At 47.4% G+C, this 19,969-nt stretch overlaps 1 protein-coding gene across 1 annotated transcript; it reads left to right on the top strand.

Annotated features, from left to right (window-relative positions):
* Positions 1 to 1,070: 1,070 nt before the first annotated feature.
* PAX1 (paired box 1) lies at positions 1,071 to 15,959 on the top strand. Its single transcript, XM_082236061.1, has 5 exons — positions 1,071 to 1,352; positions 2,072 to 2,717; positions 5,634 to 5,782; positions 7,028 to 7,250; positions 14,849 to 15,959. Exons 1-5 carry the CDS (start codon positions 1,170 to 1,172, stop codon positions 14,947 to 14,949), a joined length of 1,302 nt encoding a protein of 433 aa, XP_082092187.1. The 5' UTR covers positions 1,071 to 1,169; the 3' UTR covers positions 14,950 to 15,959.
* Positions 15,960 to 19,969: the final 4,010 nt, after the last annotated feature.

Below are 19,969 nucleotides of genomic sequence, written 5' to 3'. Positions count from 1 at the left end.
TAATAATAATAATAATAATAATAATAATAATAATAATAATAATAATAATAATATACTCTGCATGAACATGCTCTGATGAAATCTGAGGGCTCGAATTTCTGAGAAGAAAGCTGAGTTTTTAAAAAATCTGCTTCCGAGGAACATGACAAGATCCTGGTATGTTAAAAATAGGCAACATGCTGGGGAGGAAAATCTCGCCTTTCCAACAGCCCCTCCCTTTTAAGGTGAGAGCAATGCCCTACCCGGCCCTACCTGTGGGGCTTCCTTCCCTGGGTTACATCCTTGCTTGCTTGCTTGCTTGCTTTAATAGAACAGGGGAATAGGAGACAACCGCAATCTTTGACTGGCTGCTTAGCTAGAAACCAGTGGTGAATTACTTAGGGAAACACGGCCTTTGCCTCCTTACTCGAAAGGAAGCGGATCCAATGGGTCGTGCAACTCGAGTGTATACATATTTACTTGGAAATAAATATGCTTAGTTTGATGTGTCGTCACTGAAAGTAACAAGCACCCCGCCCAGCCCTCAACATAAGCAGATTTACTTTCGCGCAAACTGCGCAGGATCGCGCCGCATCTCTGCTTAGCACCGGGTCGCTGAGACCACCCCTGCCCACCTGGGCACATTGGCAAGTGGCAGGCGATCCACCTGACCTCACCCACCTCGCTGCCTTGGCGGAGGTCATTCTAGCCCAACCCAGGCGAAATTATTTTTTGTCCTCCAAAAGGATAGGGCCCTCTTGTTCAAACAGGAACCCAGAGGACAGTGATCACCTGACTGGGGAAAATATATATGGTGACTCAAAAGAGGGCGCCACCCACTCTCCACCGCCTCCAGGGGTGTTTTGGGGGGGTCGTCTGGCGGCGAGAGATGGAGGGGGCGGGGGGCGGCTTGGGTTGAAGGCGCGCCCCGCTGCCTGGGCCGCTTAAAGTCCGGCCTGGGTCTGCTCCGGCTCGCCTTGCAGGAGGGGGGGGGGCGCGCGCTCTGGCCGGGGCGGAACTCAGGCAAGCCCTGCCCGCCTCCCCAACCGGGCCAAGAACGCCCGACGGGAGCCAATGAGCGGCCAAAGCCGCGCCGGCACCTCCGAGGCCAGCCCGGAGATTGGCGTGGGAGACGCGTCAAGCTGAGCCGGGCCGGAGCTGCGGGTTCAGTGGCCCCCTCTCGACGTCGGATGCGGAGCAGCGCACCTCGGAGGGCGGCGTGTGGGCTGCCCCGGCCTCTGCTCCAGCTTGGCCGGGGGCGCGGGCGTGGAGAGGGGCCCCGCGAGGCTGGCGCTCGATGCACCCGCTTCCCGGCGCCGGGGCGGACAGGCAGAGGCCGCGGGTCGACGGGCGCCTCTCCTAGCGGGCCATGGGTAAGTGGGCGGGAGGGCAGCGGCGGCTTGCGGGGGCGCTTTGGGCGAGGCAGGAGCGCTTTCGCCTAGAGAGCCAGGAGCCGCCTTTCTCTCCAGGCCGCCGCTTTGGGCTTAGGAAGCGGCCGCGCCGCAGCGCCGCTATCTCCCGGCCGGCCCCCTTCCATCCTGGCCGGCCGGCTGCTTCCCGCCGGCCTCAGCCAGAGGTCTCTGGCAACCCGGCTTCTCCCTCCCTCAGCATCGAGTGCGTCTGCTAGTCCGCGGTAGATTGCCCCTGCATTCGGAGGTTCTAATTTGCTATCATGGCCAATACCCTCCATTAAGCCCTCGACTGCGCCTCCCCTATATGGAGATGTCTCCATTCCTCTTTTTTAAAAAAAAAAAAATGGTGGCGGGGAGTTCCAGTACTTACACCCTGAAATATTTTAGTCGGTCTTAAGCTTTCGCGTTCAGAGAAGTTTCGTTATAAAAGAAATGCCTTTCCTTCCGCGTGGAATGAGGAGGGGATTCCATTTCCTGATGCTGAAGGAGTAAGTGATCGTTGCCCAGGATAGCTTTGCCTGGAACAATTACAATACCACATCTTGTTTTTAGAAGAGGGTGCTGCTCCCTCAGCTAAGTCCCAACAGGCAGCTCTCCTCCAATGCGTGGCCACAATCGCAAGAGCTTAGCGCTTTCTCCCCTCCTCTCTTCCCCTCCCTCCTCCCCGGTTGCCTCTAGAGCAAACGTACGGCGAAGTGAACCAGCTGGGCGGCGTCTTTGTCAACGGGAGGCCGCTGCCCAACGCCATTCGCTTGCGGATCGTGGAGCTGGCGCAGCTGGGCATCCGGCCGTGCGACATCAGCCGGCAGCTGCGCGTCTCGCACGGCTGCGTGAGCAAGATCCTGGCGCGCTACAACGAGACCGGCTCCATCCTCCCCGGCGCCATCGGCGGGAGCAAGCCCAGGGTCACCACGCCCAACGTCGTGAAGCACATCCGAGACTACAAGCAGGGCGACCCGGGCATCTTCGCGTGGGAGATCCGCGACCGGCTGCTGGCGGACGGCGTCTGCGACAAGTACAACGTGCCTTCGGTGAGCTCCATCAGCAGGATCCTGAGGAACAAGATCGGCAACCTTTCGCAGCCCGGAGGAGCCTACGACGCCGGCAGCGGCGGCGGCTGCAAGCAACCTGCCCCGCAGCCCACCCTGCCCTACAACCACATCTATCAGTATCCTTACCCCGGCGCTGCGCCATCCGCCGGCACCAAGATGGGCAGCCACCCCGGAGCGCCCGTCTCCGCCGCCCACGTCAGCCTCCCGCGCTCCTGGCCGTCGGCTCACTCAGTCAGCAACATCCTGGGCATCCGCACCTTCATGGAGCAGAGCGGTGAGTGGGTCGGGGTGGGGGGGTGCATTGTTGCACCCGGCGCGGCGGAGCTGTTATTACTCTCCATCGGGGCGCGTGGAGCTTCTTGAAGGGCGACAAAGATCGTTTGCTGCCCCGAGGACACTACAGTGTAAAACAGGACTTGGGAGAGGCAACAGAGGGAGGGAAAGGCGGACAGCTCAGTAAATGTAGGGCCTATTTAAAGACTAAGCAATTGTGCTTAAGGGGTTTTGTAAATGCAAAAACTGTTGAGGGTGTGTGCGTGAAAAAAGTGAAGGGGGGAGGGAGAGAGAAGCCTCCAACCAAATAAAAAGTTTCTCCAGTCATGCTTTTGAACTATTATTTTATTTAATTTCATCGTTTTGAGTCTGGACATAAAAACAAACAAACAAGTCCCACTGAGTTCAATGGGGTTTTTACACGTTTTTTCCAAAATAAGGTGTATATAGGATTGCAGATTTAGTATACAACAATGGATGCCCATTCTGATCTTATGGCTCTTCATCACAATCTCCTGAGGCAGTTTAGATCTGTGATGGGCAGCTGAAGGTCCTGGAAGCCAGAGGGGTCTATATACAGCAATTTGATCTGGTCCCGGCGAAGCTTCTCCAAACTTGGACCAAGCTTTTTTTCCCGAAGAAAGGAGAGAGAACTGCACAGCAGTCACTGTTAGTTCTTCTTTGCAGTTAGGGAGCAGGTCCCTGCGAGGCCCTTAGGGTAGCTTGCACGGCCCGCCACCTCTGGCAGAGGAAGGATGGAGCTGTGTAGTTGTGGCGCCATTTCGCTGTGAAGTGTATGAAGCTGGTGAGGGAGACAGTGTCTCAGCAACCCTTAAAGATCCCGGTTTGAATATATTCAAGACCTTCGTGACAAAAGAAGGCAGCGTATTTACAAGCCTTGCCCACGCTTTCACGTTTATTACTTACCAAGAATTATAGCAGGTTTCTCAACACGGGTTAGACAGGTTTTGTTTTTGTTTGTCGTGTGATAAGCAAAAGGTTTTGTGCCTTTGGCATGACTCCCATCTGTCACTCTGTCGAAAGCCATATATAGAACTCCTGGGTGCTCCTCTGACCTTTCTAAATGACACCCCTGGATGTGGCAAAATATACTCCCCCCACCCCACCCCGCTCTCTCCAGTACAGAAGTCGCCCATCCTTGCTTTGTGCTGAGAGCTGCTAGCGATTTGCTCGAGGGTCTTTTTCATAGCTGAGCCGGGAATTGAATGAGATGCTCCCACGTCTCAACGCGCCACAAGGTAATATCTCCTGCACCTCGTTACTGGAAGCCCAGAGGCGCCCTGGAAGCCGCTGCTGCAAGAACTCGGAGGGCCAGAATTCAGCAGACAGAACTCCGGCTGTTGTTGCAAAGAGGGCCCGGACATCTTGAACTTCTTATGAAAAAATGTGGAAAATATTTTCGTAGCGATGATAGATTGCCAACCGCAAGCTCGGAGCCCTTATACTGTTCCCCTTCCTTTTTTATTTAGGAGAAAAGAAAAGAAAAAATGGACCCAGCAAGTTCGTTTCGTGATTACCTTTTTTCCCTTTCAAATATCAAAAGTGGGAGAGGGGTTTTCTCCCCCTTCCTCCTAAAATGTTCACTCGCCTTCCGGTTGAGAAAGCCTCGTTGATTTATTCCAGCGCTTCTCGCTGAGAGTTTACTTATTTTCTAGAACTTCAGGAGATCCAAACGACCCACAGACTCATTGTTAGAAGGAAGAGGCAGCAAATTATTTGGAATATTGTATTTTTAGGCTCTGGTTCTCTTCTACGATTTGTTACTACGTTTCATTACGAGGAAACCGTGTTCTCTCTCTCTCTCTTTTTAAAAAAATTGACTTTATGTGGGAGAGAATGTTCCACTTTGTGGATATAAAATTCAGCCAGTCACAGACGTATAGAAGTTATTCGTTCTTAATGGAATAATTCATTTTTCAAGTGCATTTACAGGTTGCTTTTTTTTAAGGGGGGGGAGGAAAGAGGCATCCCACCCACTCCCTGTTTCAAACTATAGGTATTCAGGAGCTCCTCTATCTAGTTTCAGCCCCATATATTTAATGGGTCTCTATGCGCCAGGTAACGCATTCCAAAGACACAAATCATTTTACTCTAAAGGAGGTGCCCGCTTCTCCTGAGTCGGTAACAGTTCTACTGAACCGAACTATAAAGCAAGGAGTCCCAAATGCTTAAAAAATATATGTTTCCCCAGTTTAACATTGAATGTACCGAAGAGCAGGCAGTAGGAAATTGCTGAACCTTGTCCTGCTCTCTGAGCAACTCCCCCCGCCCCACCCCACAATCTGAAATGGGCCTCCTGAAGGATAAGGGAGCCAAAAAGCCGGTCCGTGTAAATGGAATAGGCATGGAGGTGGAAGATATGTTTCAAATGAAATTTTGGCAAAAGCTGTTTGCAATTTAAGGCTCGCAATTTCTTCTATATGTTTCCCCTTCGGATCACCCTCGTTTGTAACCTTGCGTTTTACGCGACGTTCAGAGCCGATCGGTTGAGCAGCTTGCTTGTAAAACACCGAGAGCCCCCCGTGTCTTCCGAAAGCTCAGCTCCCCCGGCCTCCCCAGTCCGCCAGAATTTATTCTCGAAGCACTTCCTACCCAAACAGAGGCTGCAGGAGCCACGCTGAGAACGAGCGCCTCATAAATAAATCTGGATTGCGTTTGTTGTTAGCTTCTTTTACGAGGCTGTTGCACTACAGTTAGGGGCGAAATAAAAAAGAAGTCTGCAATAATCCTTTACTGGCACAGGAAAGACTGAGAACGGAATCAAACGACGTTTGGGGTCTTCCTCGGAGGCTGTCCTTTCCCCCGGGACACTTCACCGAGCCAGCCTGCTCGGAGGGTACAGCTCATCTGTCCTGAGAGTTAATATTTCCCTCCGTCCATTTCTTTCCCATCCCAGGCGCTCTGGCTGGGACAGATGGCTCTGCCTACCCTCCCAAACTAGAAGACTGGCCCAGTGTGAACAGGACCACCTTCCAAGCGGTTGCCGGGCAAGGTGTCGGCGCGCTTGACAAATCAGCAGCGGAAGCAGACATTAAATACCCCCAGGTAACAGCACGGCCAGCCGGGAATTCAATGGCCGAGACGGGCTGGGTGGGGGAAGAAGCTAAAAAAGTAAGCCCTTCCTGCGCGATGGGCAGAATGTCAATGTTCAGTTGTGCGTTTACTCATGTAAGATCTCTGGATCTCTGGAAAATACACTATATCTATGACCGAAAATGCTGTAAGGTAAAGGTAAAGGTACCCCTGCCCGAAAGGGCCAGTCTTGACAGACTGTGGGGTTTGTGCGCCCATCTCACATCTATTGGCCGGGGGCCAGCGCTGTCCGGGGACACTTCCGGGTCACGTGGCCAGCGTGACAAAGCTGCATCTGGCGAGCCAGAGCCGCACACGGAACGCCGTTTACCTTCCCGCTGGTAAGCGGTACCTATTTATCTACTTGCCCCCGGGGGTGCTTTCGAACTGCTAGGTGGGCAGGCGCTGGGACCGAGCAGCGGGAGCGCACCCCGCCACGGGGATTCGAACCGCAAGCCCTAGGCGTTGAGGCTTTAGCCCACAGCGCCACCCGCGTCCCGAAAATGCTGTAAGCAGGTATTAAAAAGAGAGTCTGAAAACACCCCCACCCCCACCCTTGTTTAAAAACCATCTGACTTTATATCTAAAGAACACACAGATGGATAATCCAGAGAAGAGGAACAGAAACATTCTCTCTCTCTCCGCGCGTGTGTCTGTGTGTAGAACAGCAAACCGCCCTTTCGAATGTATTATTGTCACAAACCCTTTCTTTGCCTCACATGGTAAATTTGCATTTCTATTTTACTTTATTTCCTTGCTTTAGGTACAGAAAACTTTTGACACTTTCTACTCAGATCTGGTCACCACAGTATTTATTTTCTTTTAAAAATCTTACTATTTCTTTAGAAAAACCCCTACAGCAATACACATTTCGCACATAGGTTTTCATGAAGTTACCTGCGTTTAGTTATGTAAATTTCGCGGGAGCAAACACTTCTTTGAAAAGCTAACTATCTGCGCGCTTGTCCTACTTTCTGCGCTTAAGGAAGGGAGGATTCCAGAACCAGATGCGCGTCCTCATTAAATAGGGAGAATAGAGCTTATCTCTCTGTTTGTGCAGGTGTTTTTGCACCCTTTAGACTCGTTGCAGTTTCCTGTCGCTTGCTTGGAAGTGAACCGCTTTGCTAATCCATTTTAATTTACTTCCAAGACAATGTTTAGAATCCTGTCTTTTCGTGGGCGCCGCCATCTACTATTTTCTCTTTCTATTGTTCTCAGCCGCCTCCCGGGCTCTCAGCTGTCAGTACCTTCCTGTCCCCTTGCGCCTACCCGTCTTCAAACCAAGCAGTCTACGGCGGGCCGGGAGGAAGCTACCTAAGTCCGGCGCATCACCACTGGCAGACGCCAGGCAACCCCTTGGCTCATCACCACGGGCCCGGCGTGGCCATATACGGGGGAGACCCGGCTCCCACAGCGGCCTTCAAGCATCCCACCCGAGAAGGTAGGAAAAGGGGAAGGGCGGCCCACGGCTTGCCTGCGCGGTGGTGGGAGAAAGGCAGCTGAGGGAAGAGGGGCACCTGCCCTCTGGCCATGTCCTCCTAGCTAGGGGTGGTGGGAGTTGCAGTCCAATAACAGCTGGGACCCACATTGGAGAAACACCGCATTGTAACCCCAACACACACTCAGCTGGTGGGTGGGAAACCCCATGGAAAACAGTGGGGTATATTTCCACGGAAGATCGGGGCTGCGCGCTCCTCTAACCGGAATCTGTTCCTGTAACCTGGGCTGCCTGGCTCAAGGGCAGCTGCCTCCTTGCCTGGCCTCTGACTTGGCTACTCCCTTTCCATTCTTTGCTGGCCCAGTTTCCTTAAGGAAGCGCCTCACCCTCCAGCCACGGAGCTGGCGACCAGGCCAAGGAACCTCTTTTTCCGAAGACGGAGAGGGAAGAATCAGTAGGTGCCATGGAGAGGAATAATTTCCTGCGCATTCAAAAGGGATGCGGGTGGGGGATAGTTAAGGCCAAAGCACCCCCCCCCCGTATCGGTAGGAAATGTCACGGGGAGAGACTCGAGGCTGGGTCACGTGGAGGAGCGAGAAAAAGAGACCTCGGGGGTTTCCTGCCTGTCACTGCTGTCCTCGCTAGAGAGAGACCCGCTCTTGAGTCTGCCTCGGCTGCCGTGTCTCTTCAGGCATCTGTAGGAGCTAAATCATCGGGCGGGGGGGCTTTCCGGGTGGGAAAAGAATCTCCATCCTGCAAAAATATTTTCTTTCCCCTTGCATCCCTTCGCCCCGGTACAAAGCTATTCCAGCGCCTTTCCTATAGCTGTACCTTTTATTTTCCTTATGATCCATTGTGCGCAGCCACTAACTGTGTGTGGTCCCTTTTCCCAGCATTAGCTCGAAGTGGGCGCCATTTGAGCCTGGCGCAATTATTGACAATGATTGACGACGCTAAACTGGTGCGTCATGCGTGCGTGAAAGTGGCCGGGAAGGGTTAGATGTTTTAAAAAGTTAAAATAAAGAAGGGAAGTAGTGATAATTTTCTGAGCGAGGGCAGAGTTCGGATTTTCTGCTTTTTCCTTTGTAAATTTTTGTGACAGCGTATCCTTACTAACTTAGAACATGACTGTGTCAAAAGTATGCACTAGTAATAGTGCTCATTCAGTTAAGACCCCTATTGCAATCACTGAGACTTGTCTAGTAAGAACCTAAGCACGTTTACTCAGAGCTCAGCACCACTGAATTCAATGAGACTTACTTCCTGGTATGAATAGTACTATCTTAAGACGGGAGACAAAAAGGCAGTTTTGTTCTGTGATGTTCTGACATTTGTTTCATGAAAATGTCAGGAAAGAGCCCACCAAAAATGAAAGTTTTTAAAAATAAAGCCCTACAGCTCCCTCCTCAGTAGACCACGTAGACGTTTCAAACAGAAAGTAAGAAATACCTCTTAACTCGAAAAATATGCCTTCCTTTCCCCCTCCTCTCTCTTTAGGTGTCAGTTCATAAAATAAAATAAAATGAGCAGTTCTGGGAAAACTATCCAGGGTTTTAGTAATCATCCTTTGAGTGAAAGTAGTATTTGCATATTTTTCTTGCAGGCGAGGGAACAGAAAATAAATGGGTCAGGAATATACTATGAGCCAGAGCGCACACTTCCACGCAGAGACTGACAGAGATTAATTTTATTTGAGAGAAATAATAATTTCAGTACCATAGGCAATCATTTTATGGAAGCAGCTGACCATAAATCTTGATAGGGAGCAAGTCCGTTTTCTGAAGCAATAAAGAGAAGAAGCGTTACACGCGGCGTTATAGGTTTAAGTAAGTCTAATTGTTCTCTCTCTCTCTTTCTCTTTTAAATAAACTAAGAAGTTTTAATTAATTAACCTATTCATTGCAAGACTTGATTTTAAAGTCTGCAAATACAACAAAATGGCTTATATTTTAGACACCGCTTCGTTTTCTTACTCCCCAATTTTCTGGTGCACTATCTAACTTTAAGAATAAAACGCTTACTGGGAATTGGATCCTACTCAGAGATTAACTTTTGAATAGACGTGATTAGAACTGGACTGTAAATAATACTGAGCCATTTCCCCCCAGCGAATTTCTAGTTAGTTGGTCCAGTTCACATGCGCTGAAACCAACAACAAAATTGCTGTTGATTTGGACTGAGCTATGTTGAATCCTCATCCAAAAGATACCAGTTGTTTCAGCCTTTTTAAATATATGACCGAATGATCCGTCGGAAATCGAGCCATACTCAAGTGAATTGTTGTCCATTTACGGGTGGCGCTGTGGTCTAAACCACAGAGCCTAGGACTTACCGATCAGAAGGTCGGCGGTTCCAATCCCTGCAATGGGGTGAGCGCCCTTTGCTCGGTCCCTGCTACTGCTAACCTAGCAGTTGGAAAGCACATCAAAGTGCAAGTAGATAAATAGGTACCGCTCCGGCGGGAAGGTAAATGGCGTTTCCGTGTGCTGCTCCGGTTCGCCAGAAGCGGCTTAGTCATGCTGGCCACATGACCCTGAAAAACTGCCTGCGGACAAACCCCGGCTCCCTCGGCCAGTAAAGCCAGAGGAGCGCCGCAATCTCAGAGTCGTCGGCGACTGTACCTTAAGGTCAGGGGTACCTTTACCTTTAGGGATATTTCATGGCACATATAGTGGCCAGATTCGTCTGGTCTTTCCAAATGCACCATGTTTCACAAACTAGGGGGAATCAAGTATTTTAGAAGAACTGTTACCTCCCCCAAGTCCTTTCTCTCTTGTCTGTAATAAAAGCGTGAATTAAAAAAAAAGAAAGAAAAACAAGAATGTATTTTACAGCGGAAACCGGCGTTTCTGCTTTCCTTTTGCTGAACATGCAGTGTTAGGCTGCGATCCTAAACACTGGAATCCGTGGGTTTAGGATTGTGGTGTTACTCTTCTACGCTGCCTAATGAGAAACAGGCGCGCCCTTTTAGCCTTTGACTGTCCTTTAACAAAACCGGCCTCTATCGCAGTGGCTAAACCGATATTTTCTGCTAAACAGAGACTACCTTTTTAATGTCTTAGACCTGAGGCGGTTGTTTTCCTACCTGGCCCCTAGAGAGTTGGTTTCTTTCCAGAGTTTCTTGTCTTATGCCCCGTTAATACTTCTTCACTCTCGGCAAAAGTTGGAGTCAATGCCTACGGAATAGACGCGGCTCCCCTTTTCTTTTTAAATGCGGCAGGTGGAGAGGAGCCCAGTAAGTCAAGCCAAAGCCTGTGTCTCTGGGATGCAACGTTTACAAGGCACGACTGTTGCTATAGTTTGGTAATGGAATCGCCACTTCTGGTTTAAATCTCGCCTATATCACGAACTCATTCTATTGCCTAACGCAAGCTGCATTTGCCCCAGCCTCACCCCCCCTCTCCCCTCTGGAATTTGTGATTTGCCTTACAGGTAAGGGCGGCAGGATGAAAGACGTGGAGCGCTCTAGACGCTCTAAGCACAACATAAGCTATTGTCGCTCTTACTATTTATTTTCAAAGTTGCTGCGGCCAAAGTCTGAGAATTCCAGCTGGGAACATGGAAGGAGGAATTGGTGCACTTCGGTATGAAACCTATGCAGCCTCTTGGCTCACCGGTTTTTTGTTTTGCTTTTAATTACAGAAATAAAGTCACTTTCTGATTAGTTTCGAAGCTGGAGTCAAGCTGCCTCTGTCCTTGCCAGCCTGACATCCACAAATCATTTAAGCCCGAGTGCCCCAGTCCTATCTTTGGCGGCACTTGGGCTCTAAGCGCCCACGGTACACGTGTCAGCAGCAAACTCTTGTTCAAACCCTGCTCCGTCCCAGTCACGTATAAGGAGTGGGTTGCGCCGTGGGAGGGGGTCGTGTATCCTCCGCTCTTCCTTGACTCCCCACCTGCCTTTCCCCCCCCCTTCACGTACCAAACCGGAAATAAGAAACGCGCTTGGGAAAAGAAGAGGCTGCGGAGACCGAAGCGGCTCTGAGTGGAGTGCAGCTTCTCACCGCGTGACCTCCTTGTGCTAAAACCCGCGACCCAGCCCAGCTGTATAGGTGCCTGAGGCAGAGCCCCGTCTAGACCGGCAGGGAACCTCTCCTGCGTAAGATGAGTACAGCGCAAGAGAAGGATGCCTTGTGCCAAGGCTCCTAGCGCCGCTGCGGAAGAGCTGTCTTATCAGGGCTGCTCCACTGGCTTCTGCGGTGGTTCTCCAGGGGTGTGGCAGGAGAGGATAGCAAGCGTGGCAAGAAGATTCAGAGACAATCAAAGAAACAGTTAAACTTTTCAGTGCAGTATAGTAGAGTATCATTTTTATTTTTAATCTGCATGATATGAATATATACATTTTCAAAATGAGAGCACGGAACACTGGCTATTCTTCAATAGTTCTCCATGACATATTGTTGTGAACAGGGATTTCAACTCCGACAAATATGAAAGATCAGAAAAGGGAAAGGTTTCTTTGTGTTGATGAAAAGATGAGAGTTTGTCTCAAACTATACCTAGATAAATGAGATTACCTGGCAAAAGCAAGCTCATTCCTCATATTGAGTTTGCATGTATACTTAAGGTACATCTGTAAGAGGCTGGTTTATAATTATATTTGGGAAGGATTTGTGTTTTATACTTATGGATGCCCCGTGATCATATTATAAACTAGTTGCATTCTAGGTTATAAATCAAGTGCAGCTAGGAGTTGTTTCTTTTGATTTTCATATGTATTTCTTATCAATAAAAAAATTGGGTGTGGCAAAAGCAAATTTTTATTTTGAAAGTGTGGCCCAGAGATAAAAGTTTGAGAACCACTAAATTGTTTCCACATGTGAGTTTTGGTTCTGGGGATTTTTGTTGAAACAAAAAGTGCTTCATATTTGGGGGTAGGGTTGTTGCACAAGACTTGATTTTTTAAAGCACACACATTTAAAACAACAGGCACAAGAATATGTTCACATTATCTTATTTCAGTTCAGTTTATCATTGTGTTAAGGCATATCACAACCTTAAACTATTTGTTTGTAAGTTTTCATTGTGGTTTATGTTTCTAGCGCATTTAAGCACTGAAATCAATAGCACTTCTAATACTAATTAAATATTTACTTCTAATTTGGGAAGGGGAGTGCAAGCAGTAGGCAGCTGCAGTCTTAAACAAAATTACTTGGAAGCAATCTGGTTCCCATAAAAGGAGCAGACCTTAATTCCAAGTAAATGCATTTAGAAAATGGCTATGCAAAGGTACAGAAGGTATTAAGCACAGGTGTGTAGGGTATCCTGGGTACTTCTTATCCTCTGCCAAAAGTAGGCCAGGTTTCAAGTGCTGAATTTATTGCAGCTCCCCTGAAAGCATCTGCTTCTCTTTTTATCGTGTTGCTGAGTGAAGGGATCCATCTGCAGAATGCAAAATAATGGACCCAGTTTAGGAACATAGAATTAGATTGCATGTCAAAGGGTTTGTTGTTGTTGTTCATATTGCACCTTGCCTCTTCCTCCTTCCAATCTACCTTTGGTGGTGGTTGTTTTTTAAAAATCATATATTAAATACTTATAAATAAGCATTTTACAGAGTCAAAGACTGGTTCCTACCCATTTAGCAAGCAAATGCCAATGAAAGACACACATGGGAGTGGGGAGAGACAAGAAAGGGAAGAGGAATCAGACAGTAAATGTTACATAGTAATCATCACAAGGAACGAATGTGAACAATTTTAGTTACATCCATTCAACACTTTCTTTTGGGTAGGTATGAGAAGGAGACGGTTAATGGGGGTGATATGAGGCCTGTTTTGAGAAGAGAGATTGTACAATTTTCTATGTGACGTTGTGGGTGTTGCTACAGGGACACGTTTTTCTGTGCACATTCTTTTCTAATGACCGGCAGGAGCAGTGTGCTTGTATGATAGTGTGCTCCAAACCACAGGTCCCTGATATTTCCATGTTTAAGATATGCCTTGGTGTTTTGGGATTGTCAGGTGTAGCAGAATACTCTTTGATCATGTTCACACATGCATGTTCATTAGCTGCAGTCAAGTGGTGACTTCCATGTGTGAATGATTTGCCACAGATCATAGAAGCAAAAGAGGTTTCATATCAGCTCACATAACTTTTCGGTGGAGGCAGATCACACAGCCAGCTGACAGTTCTAGATATCAAGCCCTGTGCAATGAGGTGATGGGAGATCAAGTGACACGTGTGAAGGGACTCCTTTTGTAAATATATATAGTCCGCTCTACTGTTATTTGAAGAAGACCCAATTATTTTAATTCATTGGCTCCTTTGCTGAAGTTTGCCAAAGGAGAGCATTTGCTCTGATTCCCCACAGTGAAAAGAAAATAATTTTACAGGGATTCTGAGTAACCAGTGTTATGAAGCTTGCTAGGTTGTGGACTGATGGTTGTTCTAGAAAGAAGAGAAAAACTGTCCACTGTCTCCATGGCAGAAATTTCCCTGCCACTGTCTGTTCCCACTTCACACAGCAGCTACTGTAAGTACCAAGTGTACATAACTTAACAGTCATAACATAACTCAACACCTATGTATGCCTGCCTGGCAACTCTGACTGAGACACGCTTTCCCATGTATGTGCATGCACTGTAAATGCAGACAGTGTGCATATAATTGTTTCACACATTATGCAGCAGGAAATGTGTACTTACATACCCTAGAGAAGCCTTAGCCATCCTAGCCAAATATCTTTCCGCAATACATATGCAAACCCTCTGTCACATTCAAAGGTTAAGCTTTATTGGGTAAATGGAAACATTTTCTCAAATATCCCTTAAAACCACAAAGTGTGAAGCAACCCAAGATATACCTATGCTACTCTGTTCAGTCCTTATAGTCCCACCCAGCTAAAAAGAAGAAGTTGTAACTCAATTCCATGGAAGATAATGGATGGTGCCCTTTAGTCCTGGCTTTTAATGTGATTAAAGGCCTAATTCTGAGGCAGCAAACGTGTGCCTGGGTGGTACCACTACATGTGGCATATTGGAAAGAACATTTCCTCATCCAAGAAAAGAAAAAGAAAAGAGAAAAGAAAAGTTTCCCACAAATAGGAAAGCAGAGGAAAGGCTGGAGCCTTTCTTTGTAATATCTAGTTTTCCATGTGCTTGGAATTGATTTGTATGGCAGGGCCTTCCATGAGGTGAAGGGCCTTTTGCCATCTGAAGAGTTTACCACCTCCCCGAGGTACAGATGTTGGGTTATAATTAACTACAGCTGGATTTGGGGCCTTAATTAATTAATTAATTTTATAGGAAACATGGGTGTGATCTCTGAGCACACCTTTGTGCCTCTGCTGCTGACACAACTTGCTTCACACGCTTCTTTATCTTCTTTAATGGAAGGGCTGCCATACTATAGTATACTACGGTGCCATACTATTTTTTACTGTACTGTAATTATTTGTATGGTTTTACTAGAATATATATAAGTCTGTGTGTTCTAATTCTATCAAGGTCAAATTGTTTTTAATGATTGTTTCCCCCCTATGTTTCCAACTGCTCTTATTTTTTATCTGTAAGTCACCGTGAGTCCCTGTCAGGAAGAAAGCCGGGGGGTGGTGGTGGTAATGATAATAATAACAAGAACTCGTCCCCCTTGTCTTGCAGCTGTGGACAGAAAAGAAGCCTCCAGCCCCGGGGGCAAAACCCCAGCAGACTCCCTGGCAGCCACCATCCACGGACTTTCGGCCCCGGCCTCCTCATCCTAGAAGGAGAAAGAGGCAGGAAATGGCGTCTGAGGCGAAGGCAGCTTGGAGGGGGCAAAGTGCCTGAGCAACTCTTCCCCACCCCCCTGCAAAGCAAGGTTTGAGGAGATGAGAAGCTGTGGCCGTTGACAAGGCTGCTGCAGCCGTGCTGGGGCCCCAACCTGGCTGGATCGCAGGCCAGAGGTCCTTGGCAGGCTGGGTGGCTGGGCTGAGGGTATCGAGCCCAAGGAGAGGGGGTTATGGGCGAAAACCAACCAACCACAAATGCTTTGCCACCGCCACCTTTTCTGTGAGTCTCAGATGAAGGCACACACCATTGAGGGCAAGGGGGAAACCCCAAGAAAACATTATTGGTCACTGGCTGCAGACATTCAAATGCCCAACTGAGGTGAGAAAAATAAAAGAATTCTAAAGGGCAACCGATCTTTTCCCAATACATCTGTTTCAAAATAAAAGACAGTTTTATGGGTTTTAGTACCCAAAGTTTACTGCTTCGTAGTCCGGCTGGCCAACTCTGCAACTCTGACTTCACCTCACAGAAGGGCTCGCTTTTTCCTTCGGATGGGTCTGGCCTCAAAGTGTCATTGTAGCACTTTTCCTTTTGGACAAAAATGAATCATTGAAAAATATTTCCCTATATTTGAGAAATGCATTCTCACAAACAAAAAGAATAGTATCCCCAATTTGTGTCTTTTACAATCTTCCTCATCAAAAGATAGGCAAAATGAACAAAGGTGGATCTATATTCTTTTTGAAGGAGCATTCCATCCCCTCTTCTTTTTTAATTTAAATGTGATGCGTTTTGGTACTGGCAATGTGAGCAAAAAGGCATGTTTTCAAAACAAGAGGTGGCGAGAGGTTCCCCTCTCTTCTCCAAGGCTTTCTACCCCCCCCACCGTCCCATTGACTCTATGCTGTGAAAGACCTATTTTTGCCAGTGTATACATGCCTCTAACCCCTAGTGTAAAAGGACAAGTCTGTATTGATCTTCTCTGATTTTATATTTTTATAGCAAACAAATAAAAGATGGACAAAAACTTCTGTTTGCGACTTCATTCCATTCTCTGGTCTTCTGTTTCTCACAAAGACCTTCTTAGCAGCACAATCCTAACCATGTTTACTTGGCAGCAAGCCCTGGGTAGCTCAGTTGGTCAAAGTGTGGGGCTGACAACGCCAAGGTTGCAGGTTCGATCCTGTCCTGTAAGTGTCAGTTGTATATTCCTGCACTGCAGGGCATTGGACTAGATGATCCTATGGGTGGTTCCAACTCTATGATTCTATGAGATAACCCCCTCGTGGGGGAAAGCCCTACTGTGACCTTTTACAGCTGAAAAAAGTATTCAAATATTTGACAGTTGCTTGAGGTTAAAATTTGATCTATCAATATGTGAAACTCAAAATCTGAATGTTGAAGATGTAATTTTACTTCAGAAGCTGAGCTCTGTACACTTATTGATAGCTTTTGATTTATCATGGCAGTTGCGTGGCAAGTCACCTCCCCCATTGAAATGAAGACACGGACACAATGATGTAAGGTTAATGGGCGTAAATGGCCACAACTTTATTGATTACGAGAATTGAAGGTATTGGCCTTTGGCATTGGCTCCTATCGACTACCCGGCATGGAGACCGGGAAGGGTTGAACAAGAACCGCGGGAGTCCTGTTGAAGTACGGCAACTAGGATCCCACGGGTGTCACCGCTCGGGGGCGTGCCGGGGGCCCAACCTCGCAAGGCTTCGGACAAGGCCACGCCCCCCGGAGTCCTCTACCGGACTACCCATTCACATTGGGGGAAGGTGATGGTGCTTCCTTCCCCCCCTCCATTTGTCTAACCATTGCCCCATGCCAATGCCTAACCGCCAATACCGAGAAAGTTGTGACGATTGCTACGAGGTAGGCGAAAAAACCAAAAGGCAAGAAATTGCGCCAACTTGGAAAAATTCCTACCAGGCCCCTTTGCAGCTGGGGCAAGGGGAAAAGAGGGCGGTCCCCGGGCGTGCCTGGCCCTAAATAGCCCGGGCCACGCCTCCCCCGCCCACCGATTGGCGGGCTGGGTGGCAGACACGCCCGGGGATTCCCCCAAGTCTCGCGGGGGCAAGGGAAGCCCCCGCGGAAGTGGGAGGAGGATCCTGCCCGCAACACCCTCTCCGCTGCAGGGGCGGAAAGGGCTTAATCAAATATAAAACATACCACGGCACCAGGGCTTTTTTCAGCTGGAACTCACCAGAGCTCAACTCCAGCACCTCCCAGGTGGGCACCATGGCCAATCCAAGAGAACAAGGGAGAAGTTCATGATGAGCTCCAGCACCACTTTTTGCAGAAAAATAGCACTGCACGGCACATTAGCGATACAAAATGGTAAAATATTATTTGATTTTAGTACTTCTTGATAAGAGCTCGGCCATAGTCTTCAATATTTTTGGACCTACTTTTAGGCCAGATGTTCTCTTGAGGGCCAGCAAGCCTGGCCAGTGGGCATTATTATTTCTAATGGGGCAATGAAGGGAGCAGGCTGGTAGGTCTCTGTGAGCTCCCTGTTTCCTTTAGGCACTGCACTGAGGACTCTGCTGTTTATGGGAGGTCCCTACAGTGTGCTGGTCTCAGAAATTCCAGGTTCCCATCCCAACTTGGCCATGAAACTCACTGGGTGACGTAGTGGGCCAATTACTGACTCTCACCCTAGGCTACTCCACAAGCTTATTGTGAAGATAAAAGGGAGAAGAGGGGGGATTGTGTAAGCTGCTTTGGGTTTCTTGGAGGGAAAAGGTGGGATGTAATTGTAATAATAATAAAAAAAACCAACCAAGGTTGGGCTGGTTACTACTATGAGCACGATCTGTGCCTGCAAACATCTTGCTCATGCTGTCAGGATGAGAAGACAGTACCACCAGTAGAGTTTGGTTTATGACCCCTCCCCCTTGTTCAAGTTAGTGGGATTCTGAGAGAAAAGAGTTGGAGAAAACAATGCAGTGCTGCCAGCGTTGATGTGGCCGCTCCAGATGTGAGGCCCCCTCATATGTGAAGCATGGAGCAACTGCCCCCTGTGCCTCTCTTTAAAAAGACCCTGTGGGTGTTCCTGGGGCAGGTGAATGTTTTCAAAATGAGAAGCAGGAGGTTGCAGCTTGTCTCCACCAAAAGCATTATATGTCACCAATGATGAAGTCATGTTGCATTTTTGTTCTGATCTAGTAATTCCATGATCTCTCCCCACCTTCTTCCTAGAATATTTCATAATGTTTGGTTGATGTTCCTGCTGTCTCTGATATTACAGTTACTGCTTCCCATGGTGTTAGTTTTCTCAAAACAGCTGTAGGACCCAATACTTCCAAAGGGAAAATTCTTATCTGGAGGTAGTGGAACCTTGGAGGTGTCCAACCTCCCATCTTTTGAGTAATGTCCTGTTACTAGGTGCCCGTCTACAATGAATTCTCCAAATTTAGCCATTGCTAGATGCCTTTCCACTTTCAAAGACTTAGAAATTTACTCTGTGGCATTGCTGAGGCTAGTGGGGAGATATCTAAGCTTATTCTTCCTGCCTGTGCCTCAGGTACACTGCCCAATCATTAAAGAGCCCAGCTCAGAGCATCCCTGCCTTTGAGGGCTTCCTCTGCCTTATCTTTGGAATCCCCTACCTGTGTCAATTTGTCACATGCCCACTCTTAATGCTTTTAAGTGCCATTTGAGGACCTTTTAAGTCTCCAAAGCATATTATTGTTGATCTTATTGCTAGTGTCAATGCAGTCTTTTTACTACGTATAACTTTAATTCTATTTTCAGTAAAAAATATTTTTTTACAGTGCTTATAAACCAGCTCATATCATGATCTCTGGAGAGTTTGGCTGAGAGGAAGAAATATTTTAATGATTAAATAAAATAAAATAATAGTTACAAGTTGGAACACAATTTGCTTTTAAAACCAGTGGAGAATAAATTCTAGTCATGGCTGTCAGCTATGTCCAGATGGGAAAACAGCAGTTGTCAAATAATGGCTACTAAAATGAGGAATTGATAATCTGTCTTTTTTCAGCTCAGTATACACCACTTGAAATACTTCTTGTAAATGTTGAATAAATTCTCACAAGCTAGCTAACAATGTTTTTCAGAGGAAGTCTGGAAAAATCCCAGAGGGATAAATTTTGCTTGTTGCTGCCACTGATGCGTTTTATCATTTGGTGCCTATAGTGAGCAATCACTTGATTCTAAGCTGTCATAAAGTGGTTTGGAACCCAACACTGAATTGTGGCAACAGCTACAGAGATGAACTGCAGAATTACAGATGACAATCTGGCGCAAAATGTTGCCGTGTATCTAGAGTCCCCAACTGTTGAGAATAACAGCCAGCTTCAGAAGGAGCTATGACCAGCTTAACACATTTCGCTGCCTGAGGCATGAGTGGTTATTGGGGAGGGGCAGAACCAGGGACCTGGCCTCTTGACTGCAGAATCACTGTTACCTATCAGGATGGTGGGGGAGGGACAGGGAGGTGGCCTGCATCCCCTCAACTCTAGCATGGCCCATGTCTCCTACTTTTCAAAGAACAGCTCTGTCTGGTTTAAAGAGAAAGTTCCCTAACAAGGGGAAGCAGCAGCCCTGAAGATGCTTATTGACAGCACATGGACAGCAGATTGAGCAGAGACATACGGTACTTCAACTGATTACAGGTAATTCTCTAGTGACCAACATAGCATTTGTAGGCTCCTTTATATAATATTTTTTTGTTTTACCTAATATTATTTAACTCCAATTGAAATTTTTTTTGTTAGCTGGCTTGATCTTCCCAACAAAAAGAACCAAGAAGTATGCCAGAAGTAGTTTGTATGCTTTATTTTCATTGTGTTTTAAAATATGTGACCAATGTAACAGTTTTGCAACCTCAAGAATTTATCTGTAACTTGTTTAAGCATTTTCTCTAAAAAGGCAATATACATAAAGAGCAAATGTTTCAGGGGTTAAGCATCAAACTTATAGTAATGTTTACTGGAAACTGGAAACAAAGTTTTATGGCAAGTGACTTGTGACCAA

The sequence above is a fragment of the Podarcis vaucheri genome (assembly GCF_965113315.1).
Source record: "Podarcis vaucheri genome assembly, chromosome: 8".
Lineage (NCBI taxonomy): Eukaryota > Metazoa > Chordata > Lepidosauria > Squamata > Lacertidae > Podarcis > Podarcis vaucheri.
This window is presented reverse-complemented; position numbering and strand designations above follow the sequence as displayed.